The sequence below is a fragment of the Amblyomma americanum genome, chromosome 1 (genome assembly GCF_052857255.1).
Source record: "Amblyomma americanum isolate KBUSLIRL-KWMA chromosome 1, ASM5285725v1, whole genome shotgun sequence".
NCBI lineage: Eukaryota > Metazoa > Arthropoda > Arachnida > Ixodida > Ixodidae > Amblyomma > Amblyomma americanum.
Window position 1 is genome coordinate 250282808 of NC_135497.1, and position 23355 is coordinate 250306162.

The 23355-nt window shown below is 48.6% G+C and overlaps 1 protein-coding gene across 1 annotated transcript in view; it reads right to left on the bottom strand.

The window, feature by feature from the left end:
• Window positions 1–250: 250 nt before the first annotated feature.
• The window catches only part of Col4a1 (Collagen type IV alpha 1), a 55928-nt gene continuing 32823 nt past the window's right edge, over window positions 251–23355 (bottom strand). Inside the window, exons 18-38 of the mRNA XM_077648935.1 lie at window positions 21214–21336; window positions 17292–17470; window positions 16678–16768; window positions 14755–14870; window positions 14031–14208; window positions 13463–13645; window positions 12833–13054; window positions 12088–12249; window positions 11282–11452; window positions 10416–10694; window positions 9742–9917; window positions 8895–9138; window positions 8332–8439; window positions 7047–7118; window positions 6784–6906; window positions 6412–6654; window positions 6018–6152; window positions 4803–4940; window positions 3314–3622; window positions 2349–2638; window positions 251–1483 (exon numbers count right to left, since the gene is read on the bottom strand). Coding sequence (XP_077505061.1) covers window positions 1214–1483; window positions 2349–2638; window positions 3314–3622; window positions 4803–4940; window positions 6018–6152; window positions 6412–6654; window positions 6784–6906; window positions 7047–7118; window positions 8332–8439; window positions 8895–9138; window positions 9742–9917; window positions 10416–10694; window positions 11282–11452; window positions 12088–12249; window positions 12833–13054; window positions 13463–13645; window positions 14031–14208; window positions 14755–14870; window positions 16678–16768; window positions 17292–17470; window positions 21214–21336 — 3812 coding nt within the window. The 3' untranslated portion in view covers window positions 251–1213. The remainder of the gene's footprint in view (window positions 1484–2348; window positions 2639–3313; window positions 3623–4802; window positions 4941–6017; window positions 6153–6411; window positions 6655–6783; window positions 6907–7046; window positions 7119–8331; window positions 8440–8894; window positions 9139–9741; window positions 9918–10415; window positions 10695–11281; window positions 11453–12087; window positions 12250–12832; window positions 13055–13462; window positions 13646–14030; window positions 14209–14754; window positions 14871–16677; window positions 16769–17291; window positions 17471–21213; window positions 21337–23355) is intronic.

Below are 23355 nucleotides of genomic sequence, written 5' to 3' on the forward strand. Positions count from 1 at the left end.
AGTGACCCCCCCCTGAATATTTTCTCAATGCCTGCAGGCGCATTGAAGGTTGCACTGCTCAGGCCGCGCAGGGAAGTGCAGAACGCGCGGTTCAGTTCGCGGCTTCATTCTTAGGTTGCCAGGTTATGAAGCTTCTTCGTGGTTTCCGTGCTCCAAATCATTGCTGAGATTTCTGCCCGAGGAGAATATGAAAGTAAATTTCTCGAGGCTGCGTGCAGCTTCGCGCCGGCAGTGAAAGAAAACAGACCGGTTAGGAACATAAAAATGCTTAGCATTGTTTTATTTTATGCAACATAATTTTTTACACAGAGCGACTAGTTTAAGTTCAATGGCAGTGTTCCCCGACCCCAGAAGCCTCAAACATGATGCTCTAAGAAAACAATTCTAGACTGCGCTGCTCAAGTAAACAACACATTTGACGTCACACAGTGAGGTTGCACAGCCAACAAAATTGGTCTGATAATATAAAAATGGCAGTGTTACAGGAGAAAATGCAGCACATTATTGAAGAGAAAAAGGGAACTGCTTGCATACTCTGCGTAAGCAAAAGTGGTGCAGATGTGTGTAGTGACGATGTATGTCTGTTTCAGCTCTTGACCAACTCGCTGGTTGCAGCAAAATAAGAAGAAATGCTGAGCCGAAAGAAAGGTTATTAAATAGAGTGACACGTTCTTTGCTGTTGCCTATGTGGCACCTTTGTTGCTGTCGAATTTGTGAGACAACACCAGCTGAATCACGCAGGCCTTTCTGGTTGGCCCATTAGAACAGTCACTCGTCAAATGCTTTCGCGAATCGGTAAATGTGTGTGCGATTTTGACTTGGCAGTTCGCTGCTAGGGCAGTTTTACATACTAGCATCGAGTCTAGACAAAACAAAACAAGAAAGCACCGTTTAAGTTCAAGAGCTTTGATGAAAACATGTACAAATGCGCCCTTTACTATCCTGCAACAAAACGGCAAGAAGACAAGCTGGGTTCCACCAGTGCTGATGAAAAGAAAACAAAAAAGGAGTAGAAAACAGTAACAACAACAACAATAAAATTTTCCTAATTAAGTGCGAAAAAAAAGAGAAGAACCCACATGCATCGTGTCGCACTTTAGGACCGGATTCCATTCTGTTATTAGAGCAGAGTGGATCCTTAGCTCTCCTGTTGGGCACTGACCGTCGTTCTGCATTTTCTTGCCATCTCTCTCTTTTTTTTTCACTTTTGCGCCTAGAAGCCGATGTTTGAGTCCTTGATGCATACAGCACAGCGACTAACACGGTTGCGAAGCTTGCCAGCTTTAAGCGTTTCGCTGACGGGCCGCTCGAACTGGAAGTCCTGCTCGATGGTGGACAGCCAGAAGCTGAGCTTGTTGGCGAAGTAGTGGCACGTGCCGCGGGCGCCATTGCACTCGATGAACGGCGTGGCCCGGAAGTCCTCGAGGCACGAGCCGGGACTGGACAGCGACTGGCCGCCTCCCTCGGCGCCGGCAGCCGTGTGCTGCGCGTGTGAAGGACAAGGACCGCTTCAGATAAGAGCCTAAGAAGGGCGCGCTGCATGGTGCCCAAGGACTAAGATTTGTTAAGTGGTTCAGCAGGCCATAGGCGCGACAAAAGCTCACTTATGCAACTCCCGTCGTAAAAGAAAGCGGCCAGGTACCGTCGCAAACGGGTCGTATGCTATGAAAGTATGCTGCTCCAATGCTGAAATAAGTTTGGCAGGCTTTTCCATGCCTATTCGGGGACGTTGCTAGAAATAAAGCAAACGAGTTCTTGCAGGTGAGAGTTAATTGTTCTCCTGGTTGTTTTACGCTTCCTGGTTTCTGTTACACGTTATGATCACGGACATTGGTTTTGCGCTTTTCGTGACAAGTATGCTCATAAGCACTGCCACCTTATGCATTCGCCATAAAAGGCTGGGCAGTCACTAATGTCGCCAAGTGTAGATTTCGTGCTTCATTTTGAGCAAGGGTGCAACTTTTCATGTTTTCTTGATTAAGATTCAGCAGGTAATGCAGTAGACGAGGGAAAAGGTTTCTCTGCAGAGGGGGAGCCTGAGGCTCACGTACAGTTTAGCCGGAATGTTTTTCCCCCTTGGTACAAAAAAAAAAGACAAGCATGAACAACCTCACGTAAACTTCAAGGGCTTTCAGGATACATTTCTCAAGGGCTTATTCGTTCCACTTAGATGTGCAAGGAAGTAAATATTGGCTACGCCTGTTAGCCTTTTATTGCTCACGTTCGTGAAAACTCAGGAAATAAAATAACTAAAAATTACGAGAAAATCACTTTTGCGAACATTTAAAACATGAAAAAAACCGCTGTGGATGTAACATTATAGCAAAACAGTGTCGCTTCACACTCACCATGGCAAAACTGTAACCGATCCACAGTTGATTCCATCCTCCAGACGGGCACTCGGGAATAGACATGGACTGGCTATGGACGGCTATGACGTTGGCCGGAGCTTCGCAGACCACACAGCGACTGATATACTGCCTGATGGTGTCCTCTCCCACAGGCATCATTGGTATTGGAGCGTTCGTCGAAAGCCAGTAAGATTTGTCGTTTCGGCTGGCGTAGTTGCACACGCTGTTGAAGTCGCAAAACAGGAACGGCATAGTGCTAAACCTCCTGAGACAGGAGCCGGCATAACCTGTGAGAAGCAGGACGAAAATAAGTGAGGGTGGGGAGTCTCCAAAGGGCTGATGGGTTCTTTAACACAACTGAAAGCTCTCTTTAGCCGGAAACAGCTTTGTGCGTGTTTTCCTCGCCATAACCAGAAAAATAAAAAAGTATGTCACCGCTTGCAAAAATTTTTAGAAAGCAACCTAATTTGCCAGCACATACGACTTACGAGCGTATTCAGTCTCCTAGCCAATCCTGGTACCCGCATACGAGTTGCTCTTCTTGAATTTCTCGAGCTGCATGCGGAAACCCCGTGTCATTCTCCCCTCACGTTTCGCCTTGTACTAAGCAGCCACTTGAACTCAGGAAGGTGTCACTTGAGTTGTGTGTTTAGCCACACGGCTGTAGAAGGCGAGTTGCTAATGATCCGTTTTTCACAAAACGGCGCAAAACACGAAGGCAGAAAATAGGCTCTCTCAGAGGTGTAGCCAGGGGGCGGGGAGTTGGGCTTCAGCCCCCCCCCCCACGAAATGTTTTCGAACTGTCACGCACCGCTGACCAAAACAACCACCGGCGCCGGAAGTCATCCTGGATTTTGCCACCTACATTTTGCCACCTAAACTCGTCTTCGTACGATAATAGTGCTATGACCGCTTTCGGTACAGCGAGGCCCACTGCATGCGGGCAGGCGCGGACTACTTACCGAGATCCTGGTTGTGGGACTTTTCGTTGCCTTCGATGTAAAGAAGCGAGTAGCCGTCCCAAAGCTTGGTCATGCCGTTGAAGCAGCGAGGCACTTCCGGCGACTGGCTGTGGCGTACCAGCAGGATTCCCATGAGGTAGTCGCCGCCGGGCAGGCCCGGGGCACCCGGGTTGCCTGGCTGGCCCTGGGAGCCCGGCAGACCAGGAAGGCCAGCGGGGCCCTGAAGGCCGCGATCGCCTTTGGGTCCCACGGGGCCCACAGGACCCGGAGGACCCTGTGGTCCAGGCCGGCCGGCGTCGCCCTTCAGACCTGCACCGGAGACACCGGCACATGCTCATCACGGCTTCATAGACGAGCTCAAAACATAATTCTAGGAATGCGACTGGATAAATAGCCTCTTAGTGAACAAAATTTAACCTTTGCTGGAATGCTTACATCGATACAACTTTGAGGTGAAGACCTTCCAGAAGAATCACAGGATTCCATAACCTGCTCGGCTATATCGCATTCCTTACTGTAGTATGACGTCGGCGTATTAGTACCAGGTTGGTGTCGCCCGTGAAGGGGCTAGACGGTAAGGGCACGTTGAAAGGAAGTGTCTCCCACTTTTCAAAGCAGTTTTCTACTTTTCAGCGCAGATGCTTTCCTTTATTCTAGAGGAACAAAAATTCTATCCCTTACTTTGCATCCTTTTTTATTTCGACAATAATCGATAATAATTAGCAGTAAAAGAGTCTAAGCTTATTAAACAGCTACACGTCTCAATATATTTGCGTGTGTACAGCTTTAACCTTTAATTTCAGCTTTAACCTTTAATGTTTCAGCTTTAACTCTAGCTTTTAGCTTTAACAGCTTTAACGTTTCAGCTTTTTTCAGTAATGAACCGTGTAAGCATGCACACAATTACTTATTTTACTCATTTTTTCATGTGCATGCTTCACAAGTCAAACGAAGTTGCCCAAATTCGAGGTAAATGCACAAAGTCAAGCGAAAGAGATAAAAGTATTCACGGCAAACTTGCACAAAACAACTTTAATCTACACAGTAACACAGATTTATTTGCGGCTAAAGAAAGGTCAGGCAAACCGATTTTCGCCGAGCTTTTTTCGACAGAACTAATTTGTACTGAAGTCACAAAAAGCGCGAGCAGCCGTATTTACGTAGGACATGTGTTCTGAAACTATATTAAGGGTTATAGTCAAATGATTGTTGGTTATATATTGAACATTCGTATTATAACATTGAAGGTCATGAACGTCGCGTTGCAGAAAGTTGACATCGTTTCTAGCGCCACCCTTACTACAATTCCTTTGTTAGTGAACTATACTGTCACTATAGAGCAGTTTGTTCTGAGATCATTTAAGCGTCCTTTAGAGCATACCAATCGGTAACCATTCTCCCCATGAATGCAAGCCCTATATCTGCAAGCGCTTATAATGGGGAATCAGCACAAACGCAAGCACAAAGAACAGTAAGCTCCTGCTCAAACCTGGGAAGCCCGGTGCGCCAGGGCTGCCCTTGGGTCCGGGCAGGCCTGAAGGTCCTGGTAATCCGCGTTCTCCCTTCTCTCCCTTCACCAAGTTGGCTGGTCCCGGTTCTCCCTTTTCTCCCGAAAGGCCGGGAAGTCCTGTACACAGCCGACAGCGTCAGAAGTCGCATATGCACAGTATGCCTGCACGATCTTCATTTTAAATAAAGCGACATTACTTAAGAGGAAGCATGTGGTGCGAGAGGAAAACACTGATGGATTTTTAGGCGCCAAAGTTGCACTCGGGCTATGGTTACACTGTAGTGAATTACTCCGTGATAATCTCGACCATATAACGTTTTTGCGTGCACCAAAATGTTGATGCCCGAGAGTTTCATAAATGTGTCCTCCATCGACATGTAATATTTGTAAGCGGGAATCTAAGGCGCGAGCTTAAAGGGACACTGGGGACAAAATGGAGTTGACCCGTATCGATAGACTACGGCATTCTCACCGCCGAGACGAATTTTACCAAAAGTTTATAAATAAAAAACCGAAAAATTATAGGGGAACCTAAGCAATTCTTATGATGTGTAAATGCGAGAACAGGCGTAACTGACTCCCTGGGTCTGTGGACACCTCAATCGCGCTTTCAGGTACGTGGCGGTGGGGCGCCGGTGGCCTATTGCTCCAGGAGGGGTATGAAATTTGACTGCCGCGTTTCGGTCGCGGGTTTCTGATGACGGTCTCAGATTAAAACGAAATGCAGGTGTCGCCAGCACTGGCCGAGTTCGCAATGAACTGTTTGCGCCGACACCGAACTTTGTCTGGGATCCCATAGACTATGCTACACAGCCATTCCCTTCAAAAAGGCCGCAACCACTCCTTCTCGGTGTGGACTTGACGAGTTTGAATGGAGTGGCGAGAAATTTTTAATTTAAATTGTTCATCCATAAATTTGTAATTTTTTTTTCTTCCGAAAATCGTTAATATATTCATAAAGAGCCAGATAATCAATTTTTACTGAGAACAATAACTAAACAGAGTTGTGTTCAGTGTCCCTAAGCTCAGCATCAAAAAGCCGAGTCACCGCGATGAATGCTGCGTGAGATGTATGCATACAAAGCCTTCGTGCGTGGTAATGGCGTTATTTAGACCACATGCAAGCAGTAAGTTCACTCCCGACTTTCTAGCTTTTTTTGGCGCTAAGTGGCAAAAGTACTCGTAGTACCGTACCAGGGAAGCCGTCCAAGCCAGCGAATCCAGGAAGGCCAGGTTCTCCCTTGAGGCCAACCAAACCAGGAAGACCAGGGAAGCCAGCGTCTCCTTTGTCACCCTTCATACCTGGTAGCCCAGGGAATCCGTCTTGACCTGCGTCACGTGAACAGTGCATCCGTCCAGGTAAGTCGATGAGGACAAGTTTTCCTAGTGTCCTGTTTTTCTGTTGTGTGTATTTGAGCCAAGGTGTTCTCAAAGTCCTCATCATAGGTAGAAATGCGAAGGTAGCGAAACTTAACGCCAGCAAATAGAATTGAAAACTTCATAGGTTTAACTGACAACGCGAAATTTTAATTAAGACAGCTGACCTATGACTGTGATCAGCCCAGCTGATTTATGTTACGAAGCGTACCGGGAAGTCCTGGCTGTCCAGGTGCTCCCGCGATTCCAGGAGGGCCTGGGTAACCGGGTTCACCCTTCTCGCCATCCAGGCCTGGGAAGCCGTCCTGCCCCTTCGGTCCTGGGTAGCCGTTCTGACCAGGTGGACCTGGCGGGCCGGGGTAACCGCGCTCGCCCTTTTGTCCTGGGATACCTTCGAGGGGAGATTCTCCAGGGGGTCCTCTTTGGCCGGGCAGGCCAGGGAAACCCGCGTCACCTGCGAGGGAAATCCGCATACGAGACGTTGGGGCAGGCTGTGTTGGTTCGGCGGCGATTGTTAGGTGGGACTGTGATCGCAAGAAATGGTTCGCATTAATGAGCGGATCGCAATTCCAAACTCTCGAACCTTTCAAACCAGGCAAGCCAGGGAAACCATCAAGGCCCGGTCGACCGACGTCACCCTTCTCTCCCTGAGGACCGATTCCACCTATTCCGGGAAGGCCAGGGAGGCCCTGGGGTCCGGGCGGGCCTGCAGGAAAAAATAGAGGCTCAGTTGTAAAATAATAAGCGAAAGGCAGTTCTGCATGGATGTTGAAAACGTACCAGAAAAAGACACACATAAATGCCAGCTCATGCGAGGTTGGTTGAAAATGTCGAGAGGAAACGTACCTGGTAAACCTCGCTCTCCGTCGAGACCAGAGAGACCTGGAACTCCTGGTATTCCCCTGTCTCCCTTGTCGCCTGTAAAGGAGCATGGAGCGGTGCGTAGAAAACAGTGAAGAGAAAGGTCGTAATTCAGAAGCGACTTCCACAACTGAGGATACCCATGCAGAATAACTTCGGACAGAAATAAAAAGCACGGGCAAACATGGAAACATTGCAGACGATTGTTTCGCGTTACAAGAATTTTCGACTTGATATGGTGGTGGTAAAACTTTATTGGATGCACTGGGGTGGGTTTTAGAGGAGAGTGGAGGGTTTCACCGCTCCCTTGCCTGGGTGGTAGTCCTCATTCCGGGACACATTTGGCGGTAGCCGCTGCCCACGCTCTCTGGAGCAGAGTCCTCTGGGACTCCAGGTTCAAGAAGCTGGACAAGGTCGCCTCCCAGCCCTTTCTCGTTGGCTGATTTACTCCCTTTATTTGCGGATTTTTCTGGCAGGCCCATACCATATGATATGCGTCTGCCCACATCTCACAAAATTTGCAGTACCCCAAAAAAGTTGGGTCTATGTGTTTTAGAATCGCAGGGCTTAGAAACGACCCCGTTTGCAGCCTTCTGAGGTGTCGTTCTTCAGTTCTATTCAGGCCCTTGGCAGGCTCTGGGAACGTCTGCCTACTGAGGCGCAGATATGCTGTAATTTCCGCATATGTGGTAAGCGAATACGGTACAGGAGTCCCGACAGAGTCTGGGAATTCAGTGGAACTCCGGGCGAGAGACGCTCGGGTGGCTTGTGAGCAGCCTCATTCCCTTCTATTCCCTGGTGTCCGGGCACCTATAACAATAGTTTTGTTCGCTGCATATGTTGCGCGTTTGCTAAAAATTTGGTGGCAAGCGGCGCTATTCTTCCCTTATATAATTTCGACAGGCGTGTTGAGGGTAATAACAGGATTATTGCTAACACGAGTGGTTCTTAAGGCTCCATCATCTGTGTTACTTGAGGCTGAATTTCTGCAACGATTTAGGGTTGGGCAGGCAAGAACGTGATGGAATGTGCAGGCTTGTGAAAATAATTCTTTGTTCTTCAATTAGCACAGTCATCACAAGTTGAGCGCATGTGCGTGCATGCTTGACAAGAACGAAACAAGACATAGTTTGCTCGGAATGTCCTCTACAATCCGGACACACATACAGGTGGCAATAATCTCCTGAAATAAAAGCAACCGCCTTCGACATGTTTTCATGTTTTGCAAAGAATTGCGAAACATAAGCAAGAATGCCTGGTGTGATCTTACCTGCCAGCCCAGGAGTTCCGTCATATCCTCGGTTTCCTTTTTCGCCAGGAATGCCCGGGAACCCAGGCGCTCCTTCGTCTCCCTTGACACCCTTTTCTCCCTTTTCACCTGCATAGAACAAGCATTTAGTTAAGCTCACACCCTGAATGGACTTTCCCTTTTCACCAGCCTTACTTCAACACTAGAGGCACACCACGAAGTAACATGTTAGGCTTGTTCTGTTGAGGACATATAGATGTGAACAATAGATGACGTTGCAGACTGGATCGGGGAAGAAAAAACAACAATACGCAGACGCTTCTATCCTGCTCAGACAGCCAGTATGGGGCTCAATTTAGGTCCATACGTGGAAAGGAGAGGATGAAGGAAGGGCTGACACTAGAAGTCTGTCCCGCTGTACGCTTTGCGCAGAGGGGCATTTGTAGCTTGCGTCAAGGGTACCGGAACAGTCCGGGTGCTTTTGTTCCTTTCCGAGATTCAGAGTGACTACTTTAGAGTGCATTGCGGAGCACCACGTGCAATCATTTCCAATTATCGTGAGGCCTGGTTTCAAGCTAGTGTACCTGGGAGTCCGGGGTAGCCACGGTCTCCCTTGAAGCCTGGCAGTCCATCTTGTCCTGGGAAGCCGGGTGAGCCAGTGGGTCCCGGGGGCCCAACGGGGCCCGGAACGCCGGGGAAGCCGTCTTGACCACGATCTCCCTTGATACCTGGCAAGCCAGGTGCACCATCTAGGCCTTTCGGTCCTGGGATGCCTGGAGCTCCGTCGCGTCCGGGCTGGCCAGGAGGTCCAGGGATGCCAGGGAAGCCCTACGTCCACCACGTGACGGCCATCACGCCGATTTTTATAGTTTGTGCGCTCGGCGTTCAAAAAGCACAATAAACAGGTTGAAGTTGTCACCGCGATGTTGCAGTTAAAAAAGGAAAACGCATTGACCCAGGTATTTTTACTCACTAGAGGGGTCTTCAATGACGTTCGTTGAAGAAGGTGCATTAATCGATAACGCTAAGTCAGGTGAGTGACTAAATCACATATCGGGAGATTGCAGCCAGAACGGACGTAGCGAAAAATGACTGAAATGCAGGGATTAATTATATGATCAAAATAAATTATGGGAGACAATTTTCGCGGCTTACACCGACCCTTGAGACATAAGCGGAACGGACAAACCACGTGCAGTGAGAGCTATGATTCCTTTAGCCGTAGCTATTAACTCAGCGCCTGTGAGGTTAGGCCTGGAGCTGTCGATTCCGGCATCAAGGCGTTATGTATAAATCAGCTCACACAGACGGACAAGCAGGCTGGCTTTTGTGCCTGGGAAAAAGAGCTGCTGCTCGTGACAGCTACCGAATGGCGCAGTCATCGCTCGCTGAATGCAGCTCGGCACGTCGAACTCCCTGGTGAGTCCTTACCCTGTCTCCCTTGACACCTGGGAATCCGGGCGCTCCCTCAGCACCCTTCTCTCCTGGAGTTCCGGGCACGCCCGGGAAACCATCAGCTCCTTTCGGTCCAGGCGCTCCCTGGAGACCGGGCAGGCCTTGGCCGGGTGCTCCAGGCTCGCCCTTTGGACCCATGACACCGTCGTAGCCTGCGAATAAAGTAGCATGTGTACACTGAGGGTACGGCCATGCTAGGGCTTCGTCTGCTTTTATGAGTTGTGGCAGTGCGTGAAAGCTTTTTTCAAGTACACTTTCCGCTGCGCGAGGTTCGAGCTTTATGCTGTTTTGGTGTCGGCCCGCTCGCTGCCACGAGTATAAGAGCTCTGAAAAATTTCCGCCTCTAGAATACACGTTTTTGCCATATTGGCCCGTATAGTTGGCCTAAATTGGCAAATATCAAGTCGCTGCGGTGGAGAGGGCGACAGCTACTAAACGAACCTCCTGTGTTAGTTTCGGACAAAACGCTAGGATAATTCAGACGAAACGGCTGCTTTCTGTCAATGAGTCGGATGACTTGGCTTAAGGGGAGCTGCTGCCATGCATCGCTACCGGAAATGGCTTTTACGAAGAAGCACGATTACATGCTTTCTATGGGTTTTGTTTTAGTTACGCGCTATTTAACTAAGATATTTGTTTTCTGGACTCACCAGGAGATCCAGGGGGACCAACAAGGCCAGGAGGTCCGGGAAGACCCGGGTAGCCTCTGTCTCCCTTCTCGGAAACGTCACCAGGCACACCCTTTTGTCCCTGTAGCCCTGGCAGACCCGGCTCGCCCTTGGCTCCGGGTGCTCCCGGAGGACCATCGAAGCCTGGAGCTCCTGGGTAACCGGCATCGCCCTTCTCACCGAGAGCGCCGGGCAATCCGTCCGTTCCACGCTGTCCCGGAATTCCAGGGAAGCCGGCGCCACCCTTGTCGCCCTTTTCGCCTGCCGAAAGAGTAGCATGCTGCCGTGAGTGGGTGTAGTTGCGATCACTCAGTCTTGAGTATACGCCCTTGCCTGGATGTTTGAGAGATTGACATCCCGTACAGACCATTTTCGTGTAAAGAGTACCTCAAGTTTGGCGAGAGCCGGCGCGGAAAAACTGATGCGTCGCAGAGTCTTATTCTCATGGCTGGAAGAAGCAGTGCACTACGTCTGCAACCTACATATGTAAAATTCTTATTTAGATGTTTGAGGGTTATGGACCTACTGATAAAGTGTTGTAGTACATACCCGTGCATATCCTGTGCAAGCGAGAAATAACACTGCTGTGGTATTTACTAGAGGTGGGCTACATTGCTGGATGGTACGAAGAGCATAGTTTGTATTCAGACGAAATATGTCGTGATATCTTACTAAAATGATGTTTGCAATGGGTTTTCGGTGTTGCGGTACACTTCGTTTGGAATATGCAAACCCAAGCTGCCCTTAGAAAAAGATTGCGAAACAGCATTGGCCCGCACGATGCCAGCATTAGTAGAGCACTACAGAGAAATATGGCATGCGTGCCAGCAGGCGAGTAAGCGCGGCACCTGGTAGTCCTGGGAATCCGACCGTTCCGTCTCGGCCGGGCTCTCCGGGCGGCCCTGGTGGTCCATCAAAACCTGGCAGACCCGGCATGCCAGGGAAGCCACTTTCTCCCTTTAGTCCTTGAAGTCCTGGTGTGCCAGGTGATCCTGACAGACCTGGGTAGCCTGGCTCGCCTGCAAAGGTTAAAACACGCTTGGCGTCAGCCTCGAGATTACGCGAGAATGCAATAGCGCTCTTTTTGAACGCTCATTAAACGTCTGAACGGAAGAATGTAACTTGTCTCAAGAAAGGCCAGAAATATTTTAAGGAGCAGTATTAGTGTAACCAATAATTGTCTTTGGCAGTGGGCGGGCAACACGTCTACGGCTTGAGTGATGTAAACGAAAGCGTCGCAGTGCCACACGGATATAAAAGTTGTAGCGCAAACCCTTACTTTCAGTTTGACGACTTACAAATGCGGCAAGTTTAAGTAGGACGCGTCAACTTGTGCTATGCTCATTTATTCCTTTAAATGATACTCAAAGGCTGTTTTTAACTACATGCTACCTCGGAGAAAACAGCAAAATATAAGCAGCAAGAGTGTGACGCCTACAGCCGCCTGCAGGTCGACGGCGAAGACACATTCGCAGTCGCGACGATTACGTAAAATTAGGAATTAAAACAACATTACAGTTTTCGACGGCATGGGAGGCAGTACCTGAAGGATCCACCCAGAGTTCAGGTGATCAAGTGAAACATATATGATGAAGAGGGTTCCAAGCGAGGTTCCCAGATGAAACCTGTAAGACCGTCCAGGGGATTTGCGTACCTTTCTCTCCGGGCAGTCCAGGCAAGCCTGGAGACCCTGGAGGTCCGGGAGTGCCTTCTCTGGCTGCTTCACCTTTGCTTCCCTTTTCACCCATGAGGCCGGGCAAGCCGGGCAAGCCAGTGTCTCCCTTCGCACCCGGTAGGCCTGGCAGTCCAAGTTCACCTGCAGCACAGTTGGCTCTTGTCATCCTTTGTGCAACGGAGTCTGTCGTCCGCGTCAGGAACTACATTAATGCTTTTGTGCAAAGAGCGTGCGACTAATAAATGCAGTGGCAGGAAATTGCGTCTGGCATATCCGACTCTCCTAGTGACACGCAATTGTGAGTATTTCCTTAGTTGAGTTCTGATGAAACCAGGATTAGTACATCTATTGCGATGTCTTCCTTGGTATTGTTTTAATAACAGATAGAAGCAGAAGCTCCATTACTGTGCTGTTAGTTTTTTGTTACCGTGTCTTAAGACCTGTGTCGACAGCCATCCAACAAAACTGGTGTGCTTTGTTTTTCTTCTCGCTTCAATTTTTTTAGCATCGGCACGCTAAAGGCAGCTCAACTGTGACAAACTCATGTGCGCAACAAGGTGAAATCCGGCTTCTGTTTACGATCGCTTAACCTGGAAGGTGCAATATGTTCGAAGTGATCAGCAAAAAGGCATTTCACACGACAACTCGCGAGGGACCATTATGTGCTTCGTTTATGTCTCTCGGCAGGCCGCAGTGAGGCGTAGCGACCGATGGGATGGCTTACCTGGAAGGCCAGGTGCTCCGGGGTACCCCCTGTCTCCCTTCAGACCCTGGAATCCGGGTAGACCGGGTGGTCCGGGCTGACCAGCACCGGGGAAGCCAGGCTCACCGATCGGGCCCGGGGGTCCTTCGAGACCCGGAGGTCCAGGGTTGCCTTTGGTTCCAGCCTCACCGGGGAAGCCCGGCGGACCCATCTCACCCTTCTCACCACGAGGTCCCGGAAGACCTGGAGATGATGCATTGATTCCGCCTTCGCATAGCTGCTCGTGCATAAATTCCCAGACTGTTCTTGTATGCAGTGTTCCTGTACTTAAGATTATGTAAGCCAACAGCTTCAGGTCAGTTCAATTTTGCCTTCTTATCCTATTCGCTAGGCCTGCTTTCTAATGTGTACTCTGCTTGTTCACTCGTCCTTAGGGAAAAAAAAACGTTTTTATGATGCAAAAACAGAAGAATTTTTTGTGCACGAATCAGTTAAACGAAAAAAAAAAATAAAACGTAGACTTGGGAACAAAAGTGATAAAAAATAAAAGCGCAACACAATTATCATCATCAGTGCCGGGATGCACCTAAATAAGCGCTCACTGTGTAGTCACGTATAGAATCTGGAACGGAACAGGAAAAAATGTCTGACCTCTTGGACCAGGCTGTCCTGGGTATCCACTGTCTCCTTTTTCTCCTTTCACTCCCGAGTATCCATCACGGCCAGGGATACCGGCATCACCCTTGGGGCCTTGCAGTCCGTCGAGTCCAGGTCGACCTTTCTCTCCCGGTGGTCCAGGGGGTCCGCGCACCGGATCCAGGAGGCTACCGGGACCTGCACCAACGGCCGGGCCGTAACATTACACAGAGGCATCGATGCCTGCCAGACAAACTAAGCCTGCATAAACACTCATACAAGTGATGACAGAAGCGGAGTAGTCTTTGTACGTGCATCGCTAAATCATGACGCGTTTGCCCACAGCATTGCAGCAGCCTACTAGAAGAAGCAAGACTTCCGTTTCTAATATCGCAGTTCTCGCTGCCTTCATATTGCATCCAACTGCGTTGAGGACTATCACAGTTTGACTTTGTTGTAAAAAATACCGTCACGTCAAAAGAATAAACAGGTACTGTCGTCGGAAAATGTTAGAAACCTCGCGTAACATTTTAACTCGTCGACATCTGGAGACGCTCCCGTGCGAGCAGGCGGAGACCCATACCTGGTGGACCGCGAATTCCCTTCTCGCCCTTGGCGCCGTCATAGCCGCGAACTCCCTTGGGGCCTCTGTCGCCTTGTTCGCCCTTGCGACCATATCCGGTGTCTCCCTTTTGTCCAGCGGGACCCGGTCGACCATCGGGGCCAGGTTTACCGGGAATTCCAGGAACACCAGACAGACCCTGCAGCGCACATATCCTTGAAAACAACTCCGAAATTTCGACATCAGTGCTGAAGTTTCTCCGCTTCCGCCACATTTTCTTGCAGCAGCATGCCTCGTATATTGTTAGCACTCATAAAAACCCAACTGTGCCATTTAACTGATCCAACGCGCATAAATACGGCAGTATATGCGAAGTGCCAAAGAAAGTTTTTATTTTTTCATACGATAGATGTATGAGGCACTTTTGTGGGACAGGTGGCTGCGCCGTAGCATGTCGTAGCATAAAGCTTCCGTCGTTGGCCAAAAAGATTGGTATCCAATTACGCCTGCGCGATAAGGTACATGTGGGTCGGGCAGCGAGGTTGTCGAGCGTGCGCCTTCACTGCTCATGTGATCCGCGCGACAATGAGAGCGGAAGAATTTTGGAGGAAAGGGAGCAGGGCCGCGATGCAGCTATCTTTGTTACTTCACTCCGGAAGAGGACAAAAACGCCTTAGTCTTTTTAATACGTAAAACAATTATCTCTTTACCTTGCGTACTAACAACAGAGTTTTAGCTGACGCACCTTCTCTCCCTTCAGTCCACGAAGTCCGTCCGGACCAGGAAGTCCTGGAGGCCCATCTCGGCCGTCGAAGCCGGGAGGTCCTGGCGGTCCTTGTAAACCTTTGTCTCCTTTCTGGCCTGATTGCCGAAGAGGGAACGAAGAAAAGGCTTGCTGCTGTAGGATCTCCTTATTGCAATCCACCGCTTTTAACACCGTTAGGTAAATATACGAGGTGTCTCATGGAAAACTAAGTCTCCAAAATAGGCTTTTGACGCAAAAATATGGCTTTTTCAGCATAGTATTACCAGTGTTGGCGGACACCAGAAAACTGGTGACTCGTCTTAAGTTTAACCAATTTTTAATAATTAACATTGAACTACTACAGTTAGGCGCATAGTTACAATTAGAGATTTGAAGCCTGTCGTTAGTAATAGCCATATCAATTTTTAGAACTTAGAAAACGTGACTACCTTTGGCGCTGTGGCTCGACAAAATTTGGCTTTTTTTTACTAGTTGCGTGCACTGGAAAGGTTGCTTTGCCTGCGTGCTTTTCAAAAGAACATGTATTTTGGCACGATGTAGCCAAATTTTGTTGAGCCCCAGCACTGAGAATAATCGTGTATTCGAAATTCTAAAACTGATAGGGCTATTACTAACGGCCGGCTACATATCTCTAATTCAACTAGGCGCCTAACTCTACTAGTTAAAAAGTTATATATTACTAAAAATGAGTTAACCGACTTACTGGACGATTCACCGGTTTTCTGGTGTTTGCTAACACTGGTAATACTATGTGGAAAAAAACACATTTTTTACCCCAAAAAGCCTATTTTTGAAATTTTTTGAGTCTTCCCTGAAACACCTGGTATATTAGCCGCCGGAGTAAGCAGAATAGAGCTTCAGAATGAAGTGTACAGATTTTGATGTTTCCATGAATGAACAGTAAGAATGAACTAAAATGCGAGTAAAAAATGCGCCCGTAAATAAGGCATGTCGCCAAAGCATTTAAAGCACAATGAAAACGTGAGGTCGAGATTCACACAGGATAGTTGAGTTTCAGATTACGGGAAGTTATGGTGCTTGTTATCATATCAATGCGATAGCATTAGAGGTCGCGTTCACGAGAATAGGTGGCATCCGTCCGTGTCATGAAAAAGGAGGTCACTCACCTGCCACGGTGGGCAGGTGGCAATCTGCCAACCATAGCAGATATCAATGAAATGAATTGAAATAAATGGAGTGGAATTGCTACCTGCCCACCTTGGCACTGCGCATCAGCTCCTTGGTCGAGACAGTCTCCCGAAGAACTATCTGTGCAAAAATGAGCCTTACAGGAGCTCGGGAAGAGCAATTGGGTCTCACAAGTCCTAGTGGTGGCTTTGTTTGAAACAGTCACTTGCCGCAGCAGTGGCGCATCTATTAAGCGCTGCATCAGTGCGCCAGTAGAGGTATAAGGCCTTCCCGCGATCTATGAATCTATGAAAGAGAAAGAGTACTTGAGCGGGTGGGATCTCTAACGATATCACATTTTACTCTTAGAGAAGGTTCAATGTCGTGCAAGTTTTACCGTGACGCCTTCTCTAACAATCTCACGGCAACCTTGTGAGCTCAGACCTCGGTGCTCATAGGCTAAGAACAGTTTTATTTCAGGCAACAGGATGTCAGAGAGCGAGCACTCTCAGAAGTGTAATAAGGTAGGTGGGTGGTTTGGAAAAAAAAGGCGTGTCGCCGTATGATTACAGTGCTCATATGTGGAACCCTGTAACATATCATCTGTACAAAGAATAACGTTATATTTTATGTACCCTAATTATATGAAAGAACATTTGGCGAGCTATCTGTCCGTTCAGTAAAAGAAATGTGAAGCAGGAGGAAAAATGTGAGGCAGCTGCCCGGACAGGGCTATGGACGCTTCTCTAACAGTGGCGAAAAACAAATACGCACCGACTCCTGGAGGGACGACGGCTATGTCGAAGAGGGCTGGTTCTCCCTTCTCCCCTCGCTCTCCGTCGCGGCCAGGTCTTCCAGGAATACCCTAAACGGACACAGAAAAGGTTGATCTTTGATAGGCGAAATCTGTAGCCTGACCACTGGCTTTTGAGTAGGGGATGAAGGACCAGGAATTGACTGGTTGAGCAACTAAAGCAAAGCTACGCCTAACTGAGACAATGGGAGCTCCGAACTGGTCTGAAATAAGTATAGTATCTCTGATGCTAAATGACGTGTTTTCCTTCAAAAAAAAAAAAATGGAACGGAACGTGGGGATGTGAAACGAATATTCTAGAGTAAAATAGTAAATTACGAGTAATTATCTGTACCTATGAAGTTGTTATTCATGAATACTAACTAATTTAATATTAATTGCGAAACACAAAACTACTTAAAGCGACTGGTTCCCCGAAGGCAAATACTATAAAAAATAATCTACCGAAGAGAAAAACAAAGCGTCACGATGTCGTAATTCTTCGAGCATCTTGTATTCCTGAGGTGCCACGTTATAGTTGCAGTCTGCAATTTTCCCCCGACGGAATGCAAGTATTCCCGCGACGTTGCCGCACCTCGGTTCCAGGCGGTCCAGGGAGTCCGGGCAAGCCGTCGTCTCCGCGTTCTCCGGGTGCTCCCTGTGGTCCCTCGAGGCCCCTTGGTCCAGCCTGGCCCGGTGAGCCGTCTCGTCCACGTTCTCCCTTCTCACCCTTGGTGCCCGGCACGCAGGACAAGCAGCTGCCACCCTTGTCACCTGCGTCCCCGCCACAAAGTGAATTTAAAGGTAATTGCATAGGTTTTAGAAATTGACGAGCTTAGAAAGGTCGAATGTGTGAAGCTTCCAGGTAAAGCGTGCGAAGTTCTTTAGGGCTAGCATTTGGCATGGTGACGTAATCGCCGATTAAAATCGCGACGGCCTTCAAGCTTCTCCGCAGCGCACTACGCCAAGTGTGTGTGTGTGTGGGCGGGGCATGATGGCGGCATCGAATCGTGACGTCACATCATCATCATGATGACGTCATTTCCAACGCATGAACGCCTGCTTCGAAAAAAAAAAGAACCAATGCCGTCGAAGGCAAAGCCCGCCAAGCGTTGTTTGGCAGCATCCAACGAGGCACGGCACGGTGTGGCTGACGGCAGCGGTAATTTTAAATCATGCCTTCCGTGACGATTTACCCGCCGCGGTGGCTCAATGGTTAGCGCACTCGGCTACTGGTCCGGAGTTCCCGGGTTGAAACCCGACCGCGGCGGCTGCGTTTTTATGGAGGAAAAACGCTAAGGCGCCCGAGTGCTGTGCGATGTCAGTGCACGTCAAAAATCTCCAGGTTATCGAAATTATTCCGGAGTCCTCCACTACGGCACCTCTTTCTTCCTTTCTTCTTTCACTTCCTCATTTATCCCTTTCCTTACGGCGTGGTTCAGGTGTCCAACGATATATGAGACAGATACTGTGCCATTTCCTTTCCCCAAAAACCAATTATTACCTTCCGTGACGTCACACTGAACTTCCCCGCACTCCGATGCTCTGAGGAGAAGCGCAACATTCAATCGTCGATTACGTCACTATTTTAAGTGCTAGTGCAAAAAAAAAAAACTTGGCATGCTTAACCTGAAACCTATATAGATTTGAATCCTTGAATGCCGCGAAATTCTCACAAAGTGGTTTTAAGCCCGCCTCCAGTAGTCGTTCCGTAGGGCATCTCATTCTATTAGAAGCTCGCTGCAGTGGTGTTCGCCAGTGGCGGTAACTGATGCTTTACGCTGTGACCCTTCCTAACATCGCGTCAGTTGACTTGCTGTAACCGATGCTGTAAGGCATTGTTTTTCTAGCATATAAATGTAAACGTTGAAGACACCATAATACCAGTGCTCATTAACAGCCGCACACAGCAGCGCGCCTTAAGTCTCCACAATGCAAGCAGGCGGTTAAACTAAGCTCCGGGGTATAGTGAACTAGAATATTGGGTAGTGTGCTCACAGGCACGGCTCGGGGTGACCCCGCCGGTGTCGACAGGGCGCGGCGGCGTGTGGTGGCGCTGCACGCGTCTTCACTGGTAAAAACGAGTGGCGCATTCGGCGGGCGTCGCAGTAGGCGTGGTAGCCAAGCCGACGAATTGAATTATTATCGCGATATTCGCGTGGGTGTCGCCGAAATGGCTAAGCGGACATTGAATTGAACTTTATTTCTGGCCTGTGCATATGCTTATTCATTCCTCAAAGGTTCACAAGGGACTTTGAATGAGAGTATTGCTGGAGATTATAATGCACTGCACACAGAGGGGTTGTGCAGCTTTTTCTATTAATACTTAACGTCAAGTAGTAGCATATGGTGTAGCGGCATTTGATTCATACCGGGGACAAACGCGGAATCAAAAGAGTGAGGGCGGGAACAATTATTTTCATTCGCAAGGAGCCTAGATGCACATATACGCAAGCCATTTAGACACAACAGTAACAGTGACTTCTTATTCATTTGGGCAGCCATGCAGCCACTGCTGTTTGAAACAAACGAGGCAGATTTGTCACCAATGCATATATTTATGCTCGCGCATTTTGCCTCTTTTTCCTTCAACTTGTTCTAGCACTTCAGAGCAGCACTATAGCAACGGCTCAGTTTAAGGCGCTTCACCCGTTCGCGTTTTTCTGCATTTTTTAATTATCTCCTTTCACATAGAGAAGTTCAGTCTAGTTACTAAATGAAACCTTATGACTTCTTGAGGGAGGTCTTCTGCGTGAACGGGGCAACCAACTTCTTGATGCAGTCTACTCCTAACCACTTCCAACACATCAAGAATGCTTTCGGAATGCAATTCATGCCAGCTAAACCATTCTGTGAAGAAGTTTTCAAGTTTCAACACAAAGCCATAAAGCTGCGCCTATGGGTACAACAGTCTTCCATGGTCGCCGTATTTTGTCAGCCTCGCAAGGAAAAAGTTTTCATCAGGAGACTACATTGTAAGCAATTTGGTAATTTGTCTTCAATATACACTTCCATGCAACATACCTTGCTAGGTAGAAAAATGTATACAGTCACTTTTAACTACGTGCTCATCGTGGTCATGCGCAGGCATAAAAGCTGAATTCTGTTCATGAGTGGAAGGCCTTGACACTGCATTTGAAGGCTGCTTATCTGGACATGCTCCAAAACATCTGTCTTCAAAGTCTAGCGGAGAATCTAAAACTATCTCAGGATGATTACCTTGGGATACTGGTCATTTTATGAGCCCACAAAATGAAAGGCAATTGCCTAGGATTAAAAATTGTGTCAGTGTATGGTGCTGGTTGCATCCTGAAGATTGCCTTATGATTCCAAACAGATTCTCAAGAGGATCTTGGCTAAGCTTTGAAGTCATCAGATATCTGTAGTTCAGCTTTTCTGTCAGGTATGCCAACAGTTGAAGTGTGCTCAAAATAGTCAAACGAAGAACAGCGGCTGTCGAGGCGCTCGGAAAACCACGGCCACTTTTTACAAGCCTCTCCCAGTTGTCAAGGGATGTTAAAAATGTCTTCATACGTGAACGTCAGCATGCGTGAACAAAAATGTGAAGTGACCCCGAGAAGCACGCAAACCAGCGCAAAACCGCACAACGGGACAACGAGACCCGCCGCGGTGGCTCAGTGGTTAGGGAGCTCGGCTACTGATTCGGAGTTCCCGGGTTCGAAGCCGACCGCGGCGGCCGCGTTTAGATGGCGGCTAAACGCTAAGGGCGCCCACTGACGTTAAAGGTCACCAGGTGGTGGAAATTATTCCGGATACCTCCACTAGGGCGCCTCTTTCTTCCTTTCTTCTTTCAGTCCCTCCTTTATCCCTTCCCTTACGACGCGGTTCAGGTGTCCCCCGAAATGTGAGACAGAAAGTGCGCCATTTCCTTTCCTCCCAAAGAACAATTTAACTTAATTTAATTTACAACAACGAGCCACCCGCCGCGGTGGCTCAGTGGTTAGGGCGCTCGACTACTGATCCGGAGTTCCCGGGTTCGAACCCGACCGCGGCGGCTGCGTTTTTATGGAGGAAAAACGCTAAGGAGCCCGTGTGCTGTGCGATGTCAGTGCCCGTTAAATATCCCCAGGTGGTCGAAATTATTCCGGAGCCCTCCACTACGGCACCTCTGTCTTCCTTTCTTCTTTCACTCCCTCCCTTATCCCTTCCCTAACGGCGCGGTTCAGGTGTCCAACGATATATGAGACAGATACTGCGCCATTTCCTTTCCCCCCAAAAAAACAATTATTATTATTAACAACGAGCCCGCAAGTCCACACGAGGCGCAACGACAGCGACAGCAAGTTCTACCGTGAAGTCTACTTTGGCGCCACCTCGTGTCGGCGCTGCGAAGCAGAAGCCTGTCGACATTCGCGGGGCCACCCCTCCCCATTGATCCGCCGCGGAGTGAGCACACTACCCAATATCTTAGTTCACTGTATCCGAGGCGTTCTTTCAGCGTGGTAGGTACTGCAGTCGCAAGAGATCAGCGCACCGCAACAACGCTTTGTACTTGCCTTTGGCGCCGGGTGTTCCGGGTGTGCCAGGTGTTCCAGGGAATCCGTCAAAGCCTTTCTCTCCCTTCGGTCCGATGGGGCCCGGTCGACCGGGAATGCCATCCCGAGAGTCACCGGGGGCACCTGGCGACAGGAAGAAATACCTCGGGGTCATGCAAGAAAAGGTCGCGCCAAGCGCTCTTTTTTTATTTAACGTGCGCCGGCAAAGTAGCGCTATGCTCTCTTATCGGCTAAAAATGGCACTTGGGGAGTGAGCCAACAAACAGGCATCTTTTCACGTTTTCCATGAGTGTAGAGGAAAGCAACGGTGGCAAAGCAAAAACGCACACGAGGTCTTCTATGCGTTTCTCCTTTCCCCATCCAGTGGTCGATCTCCTAGGGTTTATAGAGTTCAGAGCAGTAAAAAGCAAAAAAAAAAAATCCCGAAGAAACAGTCATTGTTGGCCTCGCTTCTGTGTTATGTTCTCCGTCTTCCAGGATAGGCATAAATATCAGTTTGACAACCAATTCTGAGAGCAGTGGTAAACCGATTGTTATCTATTTTGCTGTTTTCTTGCACTTTGTATTTGCATTTTGTAAAACCGTTCAGAGAAATAATGAAGGGTCATCATTAGCCTTACGACTGCCTCATGGGAGCATTAAGTTGCACGTTGCTGACAAGAGCTCCGTGTAGCCTTCCAAGGCTTTCGTATTACTGTCCGTTGGGTAGTGCTGTACGTAGTATCTGTACGCAGGCCAAGTAGCACTTTACCATTCTGCAGCCAAGCTATAGGAGGAAAGCTGGCTTTGTGGCAACTAGGAATCCGTTAAGGCTATCATTGCAACAACTCCAGCAGGCATCAGTTTCAAGGAATGCGCGCAAAAACTGAAAACGTTTCATTGAGAGTAGGTGGATGTGCGGATAAGATAACGTACATGATAGCTGCACTGTAGTGTCAGCGTTTCGCAAAATTTTTTTTCTTCTAAGAGCGGAATCTATTCTCACTGAAGTGCCGGAATTAACGGGATAGGGGTTTCCATCAATGCTCTCTTTGTATAGGAAGTTTCTCTCTATATTGAAGCCTTCCTTTGCGGTTTCACTTAGACGAAGTTTTGTCATGCTTATGTTCTTTCTTACCTGCTCTCTCCTCGTTTTTTTTTTGTTGCTTCTGCATAAAAAATTTAGCGCTGCAGTCTTACCGCCGATCACCAATCACATGGACAACTATAAAACGCACATCTTGCGCTCGAGATGAACGCCCGCAATTGTCTGCACACAGGGCAGAAAACTTCGGAAGCGAACTCATTACAGCATAGCTCACTAGAACGCCGCAGCCAGGCACGTATCCAAGGGGGTTTAGGGGGGGGGGGGGAACCCGAGGGCTTCCCCCCCCCCCCCCCCACTCCTAATTCTCCTACCAATGATCTTGTTGCGTTTCCACCCCTCCCCTATACAAGGAATGACCGCGGACCCCTCCCGAAAAAGTCCTGGCTGCGTGCTAGCTGCAATTATGCTCCCTCAGGCTAAAACTCGCGTGACTGAGAGCAGTGCATACTGTCGGGATAGTTGGTCTATTACTATTGGAGGCAGTAAAAAAATAAAAGCACGAACGAGAGAATCCGCCAGCTAGTTTTTTTTGCGTCTTTTTCTTGCGTCGCGCTCTTCTCTTTACCAACTGAGAGCGGCGTTCGGGAACGTTCCAAGCAGCCAACGTCTCTGCGTGGCTGCTGTTGTGCTGCCATTTGGATGTCGTACTACCAAGCATTCCTCTAGAACCCACTGCCTGCAATCATTCATGATGGCCCCTTACTAAAAGGAAACAGACAGAAAAAATACCACACTTGTTTCGCACATAATTGAGTGCTAGCGAAGAAGTACTGTTTAAAGCATTCGCACGGTAACTAGCTGTACTTCATCTCACAGGTTGTTTGCAGCACCGTGAAAGGTAGAACTATCTCGCTTAACCAGGGCCAAGGAAGGCAAATAGTCCCGCAAATATTCGAGCAGTGATGTTATTATTTTTGAAACAACTATTGCAGTATTTGAAAAGGTAGTCCAGGACGGTGTTTTGAAAGCATAGCGAGCGTTTCATTTACAGGTTAATTAGTAGAGAAAGTTCGCAAATACACAGCACTGCGGAGGATTGCTGCGAAGTGGTGCGT